The sequence below is a fragment of the Onychostoma macrolepis genome, chromosome 03, assembly GCF_012432095.1.
Source record: "Onychostoma macrolepis isolate SWU-2019 chromosome 03, ASM1243209v1, whole genome shotgun sequence".
NCBI classification, from domain to species: domain Eukaryota; kingdom Metazoa; phylum Chordata; class Actinopteri; order Cypriniformes; family Cyprinidae; genus Onychostoma; species Onychostoma macrolepis.
Window position 1 is genome coordinate 21,342,018 of NC_081157.1, and position 13,629 is coordinate 21,355,646.

The 13,629-nt window shown below is 37.0% G+C and overlaps 1 protein-coding gene across 1 annotated transcript in view; it reads left to right on the forward strand.

Moving 5' to 3' along the window:
* Positions 1–449: 449 nt before the first annotated feature.
* The window catches only part of usp43b (ubiquitin specific peptidase 43b), a 72,791-nt gene continuing 59,611 nt past the window's right edge, over positions 450–13,629 (forward strand). The window contains exons 1-2 of the mRNA XM_058768763.1: positions 450–1,868; positions 8,621–8,773. Coding sequence (XP_058624746.1) covers positions 1,281–1,868; positions 8,621–8,773 — 741 coding nt within the window. The 5' untranslated portion in view covers positions 450–1,280. The remainder of the gene's footprint in view (positions 1,869–8,620; positions 8,774–13,629) is intronic.

Genomic DNA, 13,629 nt, shown 5'->3' on the forward strand with positions numbered 1-13,629 from the left:
AAGCAGATAGTATTTTAACAAAACACCCTGTTTTTTCTTCTTCAAATTTTTAACACTTTGCAGTCTTTTCATTATATCAGGTCAGTGGCTGGCCACTGTAGCTACAGTTCAACATAACCATGACCTACTTGACACCACTGGCATTTAAACAGCAGGGGGCTCTACATTGATAATCTCCATGCGAAAACCCTAACCAGACAGACGGACGGACGGACGGACGGATAGATAGATAGATAGATAGATAGATAGATAGATAGATAGATAGATAGATAGAATGGCAGACAGTCAGATAGATAGATAGATAGAACGATAGATAGAACGATAGATAGATAGATAGATAGATAGATAGACAGATAGACAGACAGATAGATAGATAGATAGATAGATAGATAGATAGATAGACAGACAGACAGACAGACAGACAGACAGACAGACAGACAGATAGATAGATAGATAGATAGATAGATAGATAGATTACTAACATGACAAATAGGCCTAATATGCATCACTTTATCATAAAAATAAAACTTTCATTGGTTAAACTTTGTTAAACTGAGTTAGTGGTGCAGTACTACCCTTACGAATACCCTTAACCGTGGTTTTATTATTACAAGTGTAGTAGGCTACCATGTAACCATGTTTTTTTTTTTGTTTTTTGTTTTTTGGCATAGCCTATTAATTACCATTTGTACAACCACAGTTTTTTTTTTTTTCATTTATTACAAATGCTATGGTTAAACTATGGTTAGTGTAGCAAAACCTTGGTTAATTTGTGGTTACTTTTATAGTAACATTTTAGTAAAACCACGGTGATTTAAGGGTACAATTTGCTTTAAAGTAAGACAAAACTCGTCAGACCGCATCCCGGAAATGACATGTAAACATTAAAATTCCTCTAAAAACTGAAATTCCTTTAAAATAGTCGAGCCCCTGAAAGTCACTGTATGATTCGTACACTGATCACTAGGCTTGCCGTACAGACAGCTCTGCCTGTCAATCACTCCGTCGCTCGCATGAAGTTCCAGGAGCGCTCGTGCTGGCCGCCGTTACCGGAGAACCGTCGATCATTCGTTCCAAACCGCCTGCCGCTGTGACGTCACGGGAGTTGCCGTTCTGACCGCGCCAGCTGTCAATCACTCCTTCACGGCGAGCGTGAGGAAGATCTGCGCGTGAAACCACGGCTGTCCACAATGCTGGATACCGACGCAGCATCACGTGAGGATAACAGCCCTCCGCGCGCTTGAACGGTTTAGCAATCCGGAGGGAAATAAGCAAGTAGTATGGATAAACGCGACAAGAAAGCGAAAAAGGATTCAGGGAAGTCTACGAAACGCACAGGGAAGCTGTTCCGGAGGAAATCGTTCAAATCAGTGGAAAGTTTGGTGAGTAAGATCTTGAAAAGTTTCGGGAGCTTGGCTAACGGCGGAGAAACAACCGAACGCTCGGATGCTGAGGAGGATGATGGTGGGTTTGGAGAAAGCGCACCTTGCGCGGGAAACTCGGGACATGTGAGAAAAGAGGACGGCAGCCAGGTGAGGAAAAGTTGCTCGCTTCCCTGCCGTTCCTCCGCGAAAGAGCGACTGTTCTCGCTGTACGGGGATAAAACGCCAGGCGTGCTGGGTCTGAAGAACCACGGGAACACCTGCTTCATGAACGCCGTCGTGCAGTGCTTGAGCAACACGGACCTGCTCGCTGAGTATCTGTGTCTGGAGCGATATAAACTGGATCTGTGTCACAGGGGAATGAACGGGTTTATAAAGAATGAGAACGGTCAGCAGGAGAAAGGAGAGGTTACGGAACAGCTCGCGACTTTGGTCCGAGCGCTTTGGACTTTTCAATACACTCCTCAACTCTCGGCTGAGTTTAAGGTAGACTCAAGTAAACTGTAACTTTATTATTTTGTCACTGACGCTTTTATCCACTAATTACAGGTACAGGATCGTCTAGGCATCCTGTGAAAGTTCCTCAAATATTCCGTAGTAGGCTATTTAAGGAACTTACACATTTCAAGCTGCTCAAATGCTCTTCACGTTATTAATGGAGGAAACTATGAGTGTCTATAAAGGTTCCATTTAAAAATAGGTTTCACAGCCTGATACATTAAAATAACTTTTTAAGGCCTTCAAAGAGCATGCAAAATCCTTTATAATTTTTTATGCATGAATGCCTTTTTTTTTTTTTTTTTCTGCGACAAAATGCTGTATTTATTGAGAATGTCTAAAAAGTAATGTCATGACAGATAGTCAATTGAAATGGTGAGAAACTTGGAAATGGATCATCTAGGCATCCTGTGAAGGTTCTTCAAATATCTTATTTTAAGGAACTCATATTTCAAGCTGCTCTTAACATTATTATGGGGTTAATGGAGGAATGAGTGTCTATAATGTTCTAGCAGGAACTTGTGGGTTCCAATTAAAGATAGGTTTTACAGCCTGATACATTACAAGAACTTTTTAAGGCCTTCAAAGAGCACGCAAAATCCTTTATAATTATTATACGTGCATTTTTATGACAAAATACTGTATTTATTGAGAAAATGTACTTTCAAGAAGTAACGCCATGCCAGATTAAAATGAACTAATGTGATTAAAACGGTGCAAAACTTGGAAATGGTACAGCACCTAAAATGCACATTCCCTTATGTATATTGATTTATTTTAACTTGAAATCTTAATGTTGACAAAGAAACTCATGGACACGTGTGGTAGCTTAAAATCAGCTCTTGGAGCTTTCTCTGGCCAGTTTGTTCAGTATGTGAGCAAATACGTTCCCACAGGATGATCTCTTCTCAGCAAAAAATAGATCAGGATGAGAAACTTTCCACAGATAACATTATCAACAGAGTGTAAACTTAAAAACTAGAGTGCACGCTCAGATAAGACACCACCACACTGGATACCGACCACAAAGACGAGTGTGATCTGGAACGCAGGTCTTATGAAACACTTTGCTTTCTCGGAAATCTACTACTAGCGTAATACATTTACTAGAAGAATTATGACAAAAGAGCTTGCCGCTACATTCTTTAAGACAGAGGGGGCAGATGGCAAAAAGCTGAAGGTTTACTATGGTAGTATGTTTCAGAATGACAGTTATACGGATTATTAGTCCAGGCTTTGTCGTCTGCATAAAAGATATAGTCAACATTGCCAACAAATTCATTCAGCAACCCTCTTAAAGGCATGTATGGATCCATTAAGAACCTTTGGAATCCTTCCATTCCACAAAGGATTCTTTATAGTCGAAAAGGTTCTTTAGATTATTAAGACATTCTTCACTCTAAGAAAAAAAGTTCTGCTATCTGCTTCTTTAAGCTCCTCACAGGGTTAAGCCATTTATCTTGAGGTAGGAGTAGCTAAAGAAACTAGCAGGTGGGAGAAATCCAGAAAAGATTTCAGTGTGGAAAAGTGTCATGGAGAAGAGGTGGGAGTGTAGCCATAAGGTAGACCTGATGCTCTGATGGGAAACAGAGGCCCAGTTCTATTCACACCCTACTATCAAAAGTCTGAAATGATTGCCTGGAAGGCCCCCAGTCTGGGCTGACTGTTAGACGAATGGAGAATTACAAGAATACTCGAGGCAAAATATAAGGCTGTGCCCACTCAAAAACACATTTATGCATAAATCTGAATCAAAGATCATCTACTGTGTATACTGTATTTTGGGTGTCTACACAAGACAACATTAACAGCTTCATCTGATTCTGAGTCTATAATGACTTGCATGTCATAAATTTACATTAGGCCGTCTGAGGCATGATTTGCTTTTTCCTGTTGACAGAGCCCAGAGTATCTTGTCTAGAGACGACATAAATAAACTCTCTCTGCTTCTCAGAAGTCTGCGAGAGTTAATGAGTGCCTAACCGCAGATACGGGGAGCCATCTATAAACAATCAAGAGCTCTACGCTATAATTTATGCCTCCCACTGCGCTTAACTTCATTTGCTTAATATCGGCTTCAGTGAAGTGCAATCTATTTCTAATTAGACTAAAATGGACCTGAATTACACCGTGAAAGCATTACAAGTGGTGACTGGTTCAATTATGCCATTTCTAATGCAACCGAAGACCAAAATCTTGTGTAACTTGTGAGCTGGAATTCAAATCTTTGAGTTGTTAAAGGGGAAAGGAGCTTGTTGGTAGAGCTGGTATGCGGTTGATGGATGTCAGGCTGGTATTTCACAGATCACAAGGTCGTGTTGTGTATAGTTCCTGACTGATGTCTAGTCAAACTCAGAGGGGAATGTAGCAGAGTTAATGGTTTATCTGAGTATATATTAAGTCATCAAGTCTGCTGTGTCAGTTTTGGGAATGAAAACAACTGGAATTCGAAATTTTGTACTCCACAATGTACTTCTAAATGTTGATGAAACTAGATATATGCATTTAATATATATATATATATATATATATATATACATTCTTTATTTACAGGAAACCAAAAACTGATGGCTTATCTTGTCAGGAAGGGTGTATAGAAGTCTGTAATGCTGTCTGAGATAAGAACTTCTAAATAATATGTACAACCTGCAAAAAAAAAAAAAAAAAAATGGAAAACTTGGAAGTATTTTAAAAATTAATAGATAAATAAAAAGTAATATAATATAATAGTAAAATTTGTTTTCCTAGTTATAATTAGAAATTACTCATTGTGCAATGTCTTTAAAATGACTTTTAAAAATCCTTATCCAGTCATCACTAACAACTCCCATGGAAATCCATGTTTTAATATGAAATAGACAGAAAAATGCATTGCCAAATAGTTTCATGAGGTCTAACACAATTAATTATTTGATCCTTACATGTGGGTTCACTGACAAGATGCTGAGCAAAAAAAAAGGCCTTTGAAGATCAAAGCTTTGATATTTTAACTGTCCAGCTTCTTTAATAATATTTTTTAATTTTTAATTATTTAAAGGATGATGGTGATTTTCCTTCTTATAACTCCTGTCCTTATATAAACAAACACTGGGATATTTCTCTATATATGCAATACAAAACATTTTTGTTGGCTTGGGGAAAATCAAAAGTGTCTGTCAATGTCTATAAACTAGTGTTTATTAATCAAAAAGCAAAAAAGAAATAAAATTCATGGTTAGTCTCTCCTTAAAGGACCTGCTTCCATACTAATACTAGTTCATCCACTTCTGCACAAAACTACCATTCAAGTCAAACCTCTTCAGGCTGAGCACTCATTGATGGAAAGGAAGCCTTTCTTTTAATATAAAACTGACAGGAATCCTCTCTTTAATACCACAGATAAGTGGAGGCCTACATTTCTCAAAGCTTTCACATGCGCCAAAGACATTTCACAGGACTGTTGACTATATGTTATAAATTAAACATTGGGCTTCATTTTCATTCCCACAACACAAGTCTTGTGACCTTTGACCTCTTAGAGGAGTATATAGCAGTTTCTCTGTCACATGCGTTTAATTAGAAGGTGCTATGAATAAATTGTTGTTCCTCTGAATAACTCCTGTGAGGGTGAGGCTTTTAGCGGAGGAAACCATTCCGAAAACTATAGGCTTTTATTCTTCTGAAGATGGGTTTAAACTCTGTGACCACATGACCCACTTTCTCACTATATGACTAATGTTAAGATTATTAAGTTATCTCAGTCTGTAGGCCTACGGCTTCATATTATTATCTGCACATTGCTCCCAGCTGCTAGATTGGGTTCATATGGTTAATTCTGCTGTAATTAATCTTTATGTCACTCAGCATTAAAGTTATGATTTTAAATTCACCTGACATTCAAGACGTCTTTAAATGATGTGGCCTTCAAGTCATGTTGTAATCAAATAAGTCTGTTATGCTCAGCAAGGCTGCATTTATTTGATAAAAAATACAACAAAAACAGTAATATTGTGAAATATTATTGCAATTTCAAAAAACAACAAAAAAAACAATTTTTCATAAGAATATATTTTCAAATGTAGTTTATTCCTGTGATGCAAAGCTGAATTTTCAGTATCATTACTCCAGTCTTCAGTGTCACATGATGCTTCAGAAATCATTCAGACTTGCTGCTTTGCTGCTCAAGAAACATTTCTTCCTATTATCATTGTTGGAAACAGTTGCACTGCTTAATATTTTTGTGAAAACCATGTTACATTTTAAGGATTACTTGATAAATATAAGTTCAAAAGAACAGCATTTATTTGAAATAGACTTTTATTATACATCTTTGTCTTTTGAATTAAAGGATTAATTTCTTTAAAAAAATAAAATAAATCTTACTGACCCCAGACTTTTGCGCAGAAACATATTGAATGAAAATAAATGTGCAAATAATATTACTGCTGTAAAACAAACCAAAACACTGCAGCTGGTATCTGCCAATGCATTTCATAAGAACCTTTTTTTTTTTTTTTTTTGTGATCACAGATGTGAAGAGGATTCTTCATTTATTCATTTACACAGTTGTCATGATCAGCAGTGAGGAGCATCATTCACAGTATAGCAGAATGCAATTTACATCCTCCATCTGCTCCCATATCGCATCTCAGTATCTAACGAACTGTCTGTTGTGAGTCAGATCCACTGTGGCTATTATTCAACCACTCCAGGATTGGTTTTTCTAGAGAGTCACAAGATCCGTACCTATTAAGCACTCTTCCATTTTTGAGATCAGATTATTAAAATAAAAATAATTTATTATTCTACTTGATGTCTTAACCAACTGATGTGTTTGTTACTACATACCTCCTGTAATTTCAAGTCAATCAGATCAATGCACACTGAGATATGAGTCTCCATGTGATCACACTGTCTGGTGGCCATTTTGAAAGCTGTCTAAAAACTTTCCCCAAAAGAGGAGCCCTTTAGATGTGCGTTTTTTAAATGTTTAAGCCTTTATTTTGGGTAAATTTCACTACTTATTGTAAAATTAAGAGGTTAATGTTCAGACTTTTGCATATTATAACCTGGAACTTGGATGTGGGAAATAATTACAGTTAGATCCAAAAGATAGTTTTAGCAACACAGCGCAGATGCTACAGAACACAGTTAGCTGACTAGCTGTATAAGATTGTGTGCTACGCTAACATATTACTTCACAGGCATTACTGACTTGTACTTTTACATCCATAATATTATAAATTTTGAGTTTATTGCTGGTCTGTCGTTTTACAGTGCTGTAATTTTTAAAGATTTCATATTATTTTAAGGTGAGCTTAAAGGATGCACGACTATGAAAATCACACAGCTTCAGTGTGACATCAGTAAGAAAAATAATAATTTCATAGATATTGTTAATAATAGTTGTTCATATTAAAATATGTATGAACTTAATACATGATCTAGATTATTTATTTACCAAAATCTTGTCATTTTAATAAATATTACATGAAATTTATTTAAAATCGTTGCTGATCCAATTAAGTGTGCTCTCTTTAAGCTCTTCTACATTGAACGTCTATGTAAATACTTCATAAACAGACTTTAAATATGAACTGATGGCTGTCACTTATAAAATGGTTAATAACTTATTTTCACATCTTTAAGATGACAAATTCTAGACATAACTATAGTTTATGCCCAAAGATGAAAGAGGCATGTTGTCCATTCAAAGAAGGAGCCAACAGAAACCTATCGTATCTGTCCAGGAAAAAAGCGACTAAGGGCTGGAATACACTACACGATTTTTTAAATGTGAACAGATTTTTAAAACACTAGGCATCAAACACTTACTGACTTTGTAAATAGTCACAAAGGAAAACTGGGCATCATACACTAAACGACTGAGGATCTCACACTAGCAGACTTTAAATTCCTTCCGATCACAACAGACTCACACAGAAACGTGCTTATTGTTGCTAGGAGTCTGTGATCATCATGCGCTAAGTGATTTTCTATTAAATATGTCGACTCAAATCTGCAGACTGGCTCTGATCTTTGGTAACTAGCATCAGCTTCTCCAGACTGTAAATCTGTGGAAAATGGGGGCAAAAACCGTGTAGTGTATTCCAGCCTTAAGAGACTATAGATAAGTTGACATCCATTTAAAAAGAGGCTAGTTTCTGTGTTGATCCCCATGAGGAAAATGTTTTATTGGTTTTATTTGATTTTTGAATACGTGTTATTTAGCTGAACGTGGACTAGTATAGATGTTCCAATGTGCTTAAATGACACTGAATATAACTGATCAAATTGAATGCCTTGTTGCTTGATTTTTAGTGTTCTGTTTTTTTTGTTGTTGTTGGTGTTTTTTTGTGATCGACTTTGTACCTTCAAATAAAATATTTTTCAATAATTCTTTAAAAAGGTTGTTTAAAATAATCAAGAATTTTTCATAAAACATGATGTGAGCTTAATGGGAACAAAAATGTACCCATTAAGCACAGCCAGACTTTTTAAATATTTTTGTGTGAGAGATTAATATTTTATTTTAACATAGCTTTTTGTACTAAAACCAGTATCTTGTATACTAAAAATGTCTCAGTGTAGATTTTGGTGAGCTTAATAAGTACGTTTACCCTAACTCGGCATCATATACATGGAGTGAATAAATAGGATCATGTTTAGTTGGATCATGTTTAACTTTTTGTGTTCTCCATATTTATAGACAATCTGATACTACTACTATATGTGTGTCCTTTATCTTTTTTCTTGTCCAGATGACGGTATCCAAATATGGTGCACAGTTCCGTGGGAATTCCCAGCATGACGCTCTTGAATTCCTGCTCTGGCTTCTAGACCGCCTCCACGAGGACGTCAACTCATCTTCAACCCTCCCCAATGGGAATAACAGAAGCAAATCAAGTGGCAAGGTAAGAACAAGCGTGTCTCAGAACCCGCCCTCAGCTTGAAACAGAAATGATGCAACATTCAATCTCAAAAATTGGCTCAAAATTGGATTTTTTCCTCACGTTAAATCAACACCTGAAATATCTGCAATATGAGGACTCACAATTATTTAGCAGAATAATAAGTTAGTATGAGTTACCAGCGGCTCTTCTAAACCCCCATATGGCCAAACAGCTGTTACCTTCAGCATTACAGTGACTTGGCAAGGTCAGAGAGTCTCGTCTACACACCCCTGCCACCCGTAAACAACACATCTGTTTATGAAATATGGAGATTCATGCCAAGCGCCATAGCGTGCATTGAGCTACAGTGGTCTTCTTGTACGTAACCTTGGAATTGCCCAGATGAATAGCTTTTCACAGTGGCTGTGATCTTCACAAGGCGAGATTCATGGGGATTGGGGCTGAAATTGATTTGAAACCCATAGCGTTTCGCAGGTCCGTGTGTGCGCAAAGGTTTCCACTCATCTTGGACCTCAAATGGAGCCACATCACCATGGCAGCAAGTTGCAGAAGCCTCCGCAATTATTGCCACTCCAGGAGAAACTGCATATAAAAGAGAAATCTAATTTTGTAATATCAAATTGTTTGGAAAAAACATCTATTTACTCTTTGAAATTAGGGCAAGAAGAGTTTCATACATTATCCGTTATTACTGCACCTTATCTCCACTGTTAGTGTTTAAACACAGCAGAGCCCCAATAATGGAGAAGACTGTTTTCTTTAATAAAGCCACTGCCATATTTAGAAACCTTCAAACAATTGGGGGACAAAGGTATATTTTTCTCCATGCACTGTGCTAAAGCTGAACATTTAAAAAAATCTGCTTTCATGCCAACCATCAGAGCTCTTCTTGTCTGAAGAAAGCCTATGCTATTTTTAAAATCACAAATGTAAGCAGCTGAAGTTTACTGAACATTACAGGAGCTTTGATTGGTGATGGCTTCTGAGGTCAGATGAGGTCTTTTGGCAACAAACAACAGAGATTGAAAAGAAGCTAATCACCACTATAAAGTATGGAGTTGTTGTCTACCAAAATCAAAATGAATAAATCAAAAATAAACCTCTGCCACCTCTTTGTATCACCTCTGTGTCTTCACAACAACAAATCAGACATTATACATTACTATTACTCATTTCATAGGTCCCTATTATTGTAAATCTTTTAAAATAAATTCTTAAATTGTTGAAGTTCCATGAAATCTAATTATTCTTAGATCTAATTATGCATTCGATCTTATTATTAAAATTTAATTAAACCACTAAAGGAAAGTCCAGAAAAAATAAAACTGAATTCACAAGGCCCTACATTTTTGTCACACTTTATTAAGGTCCAATTCTCGCTATTAACAAACCATTAACTACAACTTTTTCCTCAATAAACTACTAATTTGCTGCTTATTAATAGTTAGTAAGGTAATTGTTAAGTGTAAGTATTGGGCTGGATTATGAATGTAGAATATGGTCATGGAGAATATGTGCTTTATAAGCACTAATAAACAGCCAGTATGTTAATAATAGCCATGCTAAACTAGTTAAAATTGAGAATTGCCAAAAATACCAAAAATGAAATAAATTGTTCACATGGTATTGTTAATTATTAAATTATACACATGCTTTTTTCACATAATGTAACCATTAAAACTAAAAAAAAAAAAAATAATAAAAAAAGACTGACATGGATGATTAATGACATGATGATAAAATGACATTACAGAATTCATATTGAAATGCTGGTGATATGTATTGTGTGCACCCTAACTTAGCACTTAGAAGTGTGACATCCCATTGGCTTTTACTAGATAAATGGCTTTTAGCACACAAACGTTTCTGCCGTTGGCACCATACTGATTGTCTCTTTTTGAACTCACCAGCGCTTGAATGGTTATCAGATGTGGTTTGATGATGTTGGTTTTGTTCACTAATTAATAATTTGGTTAGTGACACAAATTTGAACCACTGCTTAGTGAAGAGACTTTGATTTTCTGTAAGACAGCTTGTGTAATCAACAGTCTGGTTGTGCAGTGCCGTACTGTCTCTAATTGATGATCTTTGTGTGTATGTGTGTGTTTGTGTCACGAAGCGGTTCAGCTCCTCTGGCTATGCCTGTGGCTACAGCCCAGCTTATTATCTCTGAGCAGTACTTTCATCTACTCTCTGTTGGTGCCCTTTTTGACTGAACTTGATCCATTATTAAAAGCCAGTTCTTTTTTTCTTTTAAGATATGTTCCTATGCAGGCACACAGATAAAGTCTTGTGGTATAATGCTGTAAGAACATGAGATATACAAGTCTCAGAAGCCTTTGCAAGGTCAGTAAAAGAACAGACTGTATTCAAATTGACCATCGGTGTTGATACACACGTGTCAAGCTGCTACAATTTTTATTTATTATTAAAAACAATTAATTTTATTATTATTAAAAATATTTATATTCACATTAAGAAATTTGCTGGAAGAAGCAGTTGAAAGTGAGTTTTTTTTTTTTTTTTTTTTAGAATTTATATGAAAATGCACACACATACAGACAAGATGCCCAAATTAGACAAAAAGAAAAAAAAATTGCAGTTTAATTCTGATCTCCACTTTGGCCACCCACCCAAAGCTCTCTGTTTCCGTCTCAGATTCAATGTATTTGGAGTCAGGCTCAGGTCACAGGGATGGTGGGTGCCTCAAAATGTCTCATTTATGAGTCAGTACACATCCTAGAATGAGCGTGACCATGCCAAAAGCTCCTCCATATTCCAGCAAGTGTGAAGACACAGCCAGAGCCCAGCGGACATTTTCAGACTCACTTTTAAAGACATACATTATACATGTTCTAATGGAGGTTGACAAGTGCATGCCTGTAAACAAACAGTTTGATCTATTTATTTCACTTTCTCTCTTTCCCTCTCTCTCTCTCTCTCTCTCTGACCCCTAAGCCACTGATTTTTGGCATTCCCTTCACTGTGTTTACTGGATATCACTCTGGAAACAGACCTGGTGTGAAGCCATCTCTCAACGGAATGAAAGGAAGCTTTTGTGAACAAGTGGATGAAAGAAGCGCTTGTTCCGGACATACGGACTGAAGGAGAGCGATAGAGAGAGGTGCAAACCCTCCCCCCACCCCCCACAGCCCTCATACAGGGTTTAAATTAATTTACAGTGATGTAATCATGATTGGGTCCAAAATTCTTACAATGTTACACTTTCTCTTTAATTTGTCCGGCTGTTTGATTTATCACAGTGATAGTACCATCTGTTGATAAATGATGGCTGTGCATTGCAATGCAGCACACAAATTAATCAATGATGGACCTCACATGGTTTCACTAGCCTTAAACGCAGGTTGAAAGTGAACACCTGCTAATGGACAGTGAAATAGCAAAACAGTCTTGCATATCTGCAAACTTGTATATAAATGTCTGAAGAAGTTTCTGAGTTTGAAGTTGTTTCTAATGAAGCTTTTGAAGGCAAGACTGTTATCGTCTCTGCAGGAGTTTTTGAGGCCATGGCTCTGAGAGTCTCTTTTTTCGGTCCCAGTCTAGCAGTGTAACACTAGGTCGTGCCACTTGCAGATGTTTTCTGTGGACTGTGTTCATAGGAGTATACACATCAGTAATGGAGATGAGTCAGAGTAGAGGAAGCTGCTGGAGGACTTCTGGTGTGCGGAAAACCACCTGCTGCTGAACATCTGCAAAACAAAGGAGTTGGTGTTGGATGTCCGGCATATCAGGGAATTTCTGAAACCACCCAGGGAGATAGTATAGAAGTAGTGCAATCCAAATTACCTGAGCAGAGAAACGCCAGAGCGAGTTGTACAGTCTGCACTCCGGCACTTCTTTATTGGCATTGATGGTTCCATGAGGAACCTTTAACATCCATTGAATCTTTCCATTTCACTTTTTTTTTAGATTAAAAATGCTCTTTAGAATATTTAAATGTTCTTCACAAATGTTCTTCTTTTACTGAAAGGTTCTTTGGGAAACTAAAAATGGTTCTTCTATGACGTGGCTGAGAAAACTCTCTTTTGGAATCTTTATTTTTAAGATTGTGAGGTGAGCCTTTCGACTTGGCAGCGCACTGCTAGAAATGTTGTACTAGTGGCTCAAGTGTCTTTCCATCAGTTTGGAGAACAACACCAGCTCAGAGGATTACATTAGCGCTTTACAATAAAAAAGGATACAAAGTTTTAAAAAAGTACAGTGGTAACAACAAAAACAACATAAGAGAGACCCCCAAAAAAAAAAAAAAACAAACAAAAAACAAGTCAAACCTAAGCAAGTCTTACAGAAGTGAGTTTTAAGATAGCATTTAAAGACATTAAAGGATTTAGCATTTCTAATATCACAGGGAAGAGGGATCCAGAGTTTTGGAGCAAGGGAAGAAAAGCCCGGTCAACCATAGTGCGTAGACGAGTTGAGGGAACAGTCAAGAGGCCTGAATCAGAGGAACAGCGATCACGCCTAGGAGTGTAGACAGTTAAAAGCTCTGATAGATAATGAGGTAAGCATAAGAATGCTTATACGTAAGCATAAGAATTTTAAAGTCTGTATGAAACTTAAAAGTGAGCCAGTGTAGAGATTCCAAAATTGGAGTGATGTACGCTCTATAGTTATGGTCCCTGTATAGATTCTAGCAGCTGAGATTCTAGCATCTTTAACTGTTTTGCTGTGTGACAGGGCCATTGTCCTGCATGAAAATTGTTGGCTGATTGGGAGATGCTTGCAGGGAAGGAACTGCATGTTGCTAAAGGAGGTTCTGATAAACATTTGCATGCACTTGTAGCTGTATAAGAGGCCCAACTCCTGCAGCAAACCATGACACTTCCTCCTCCATC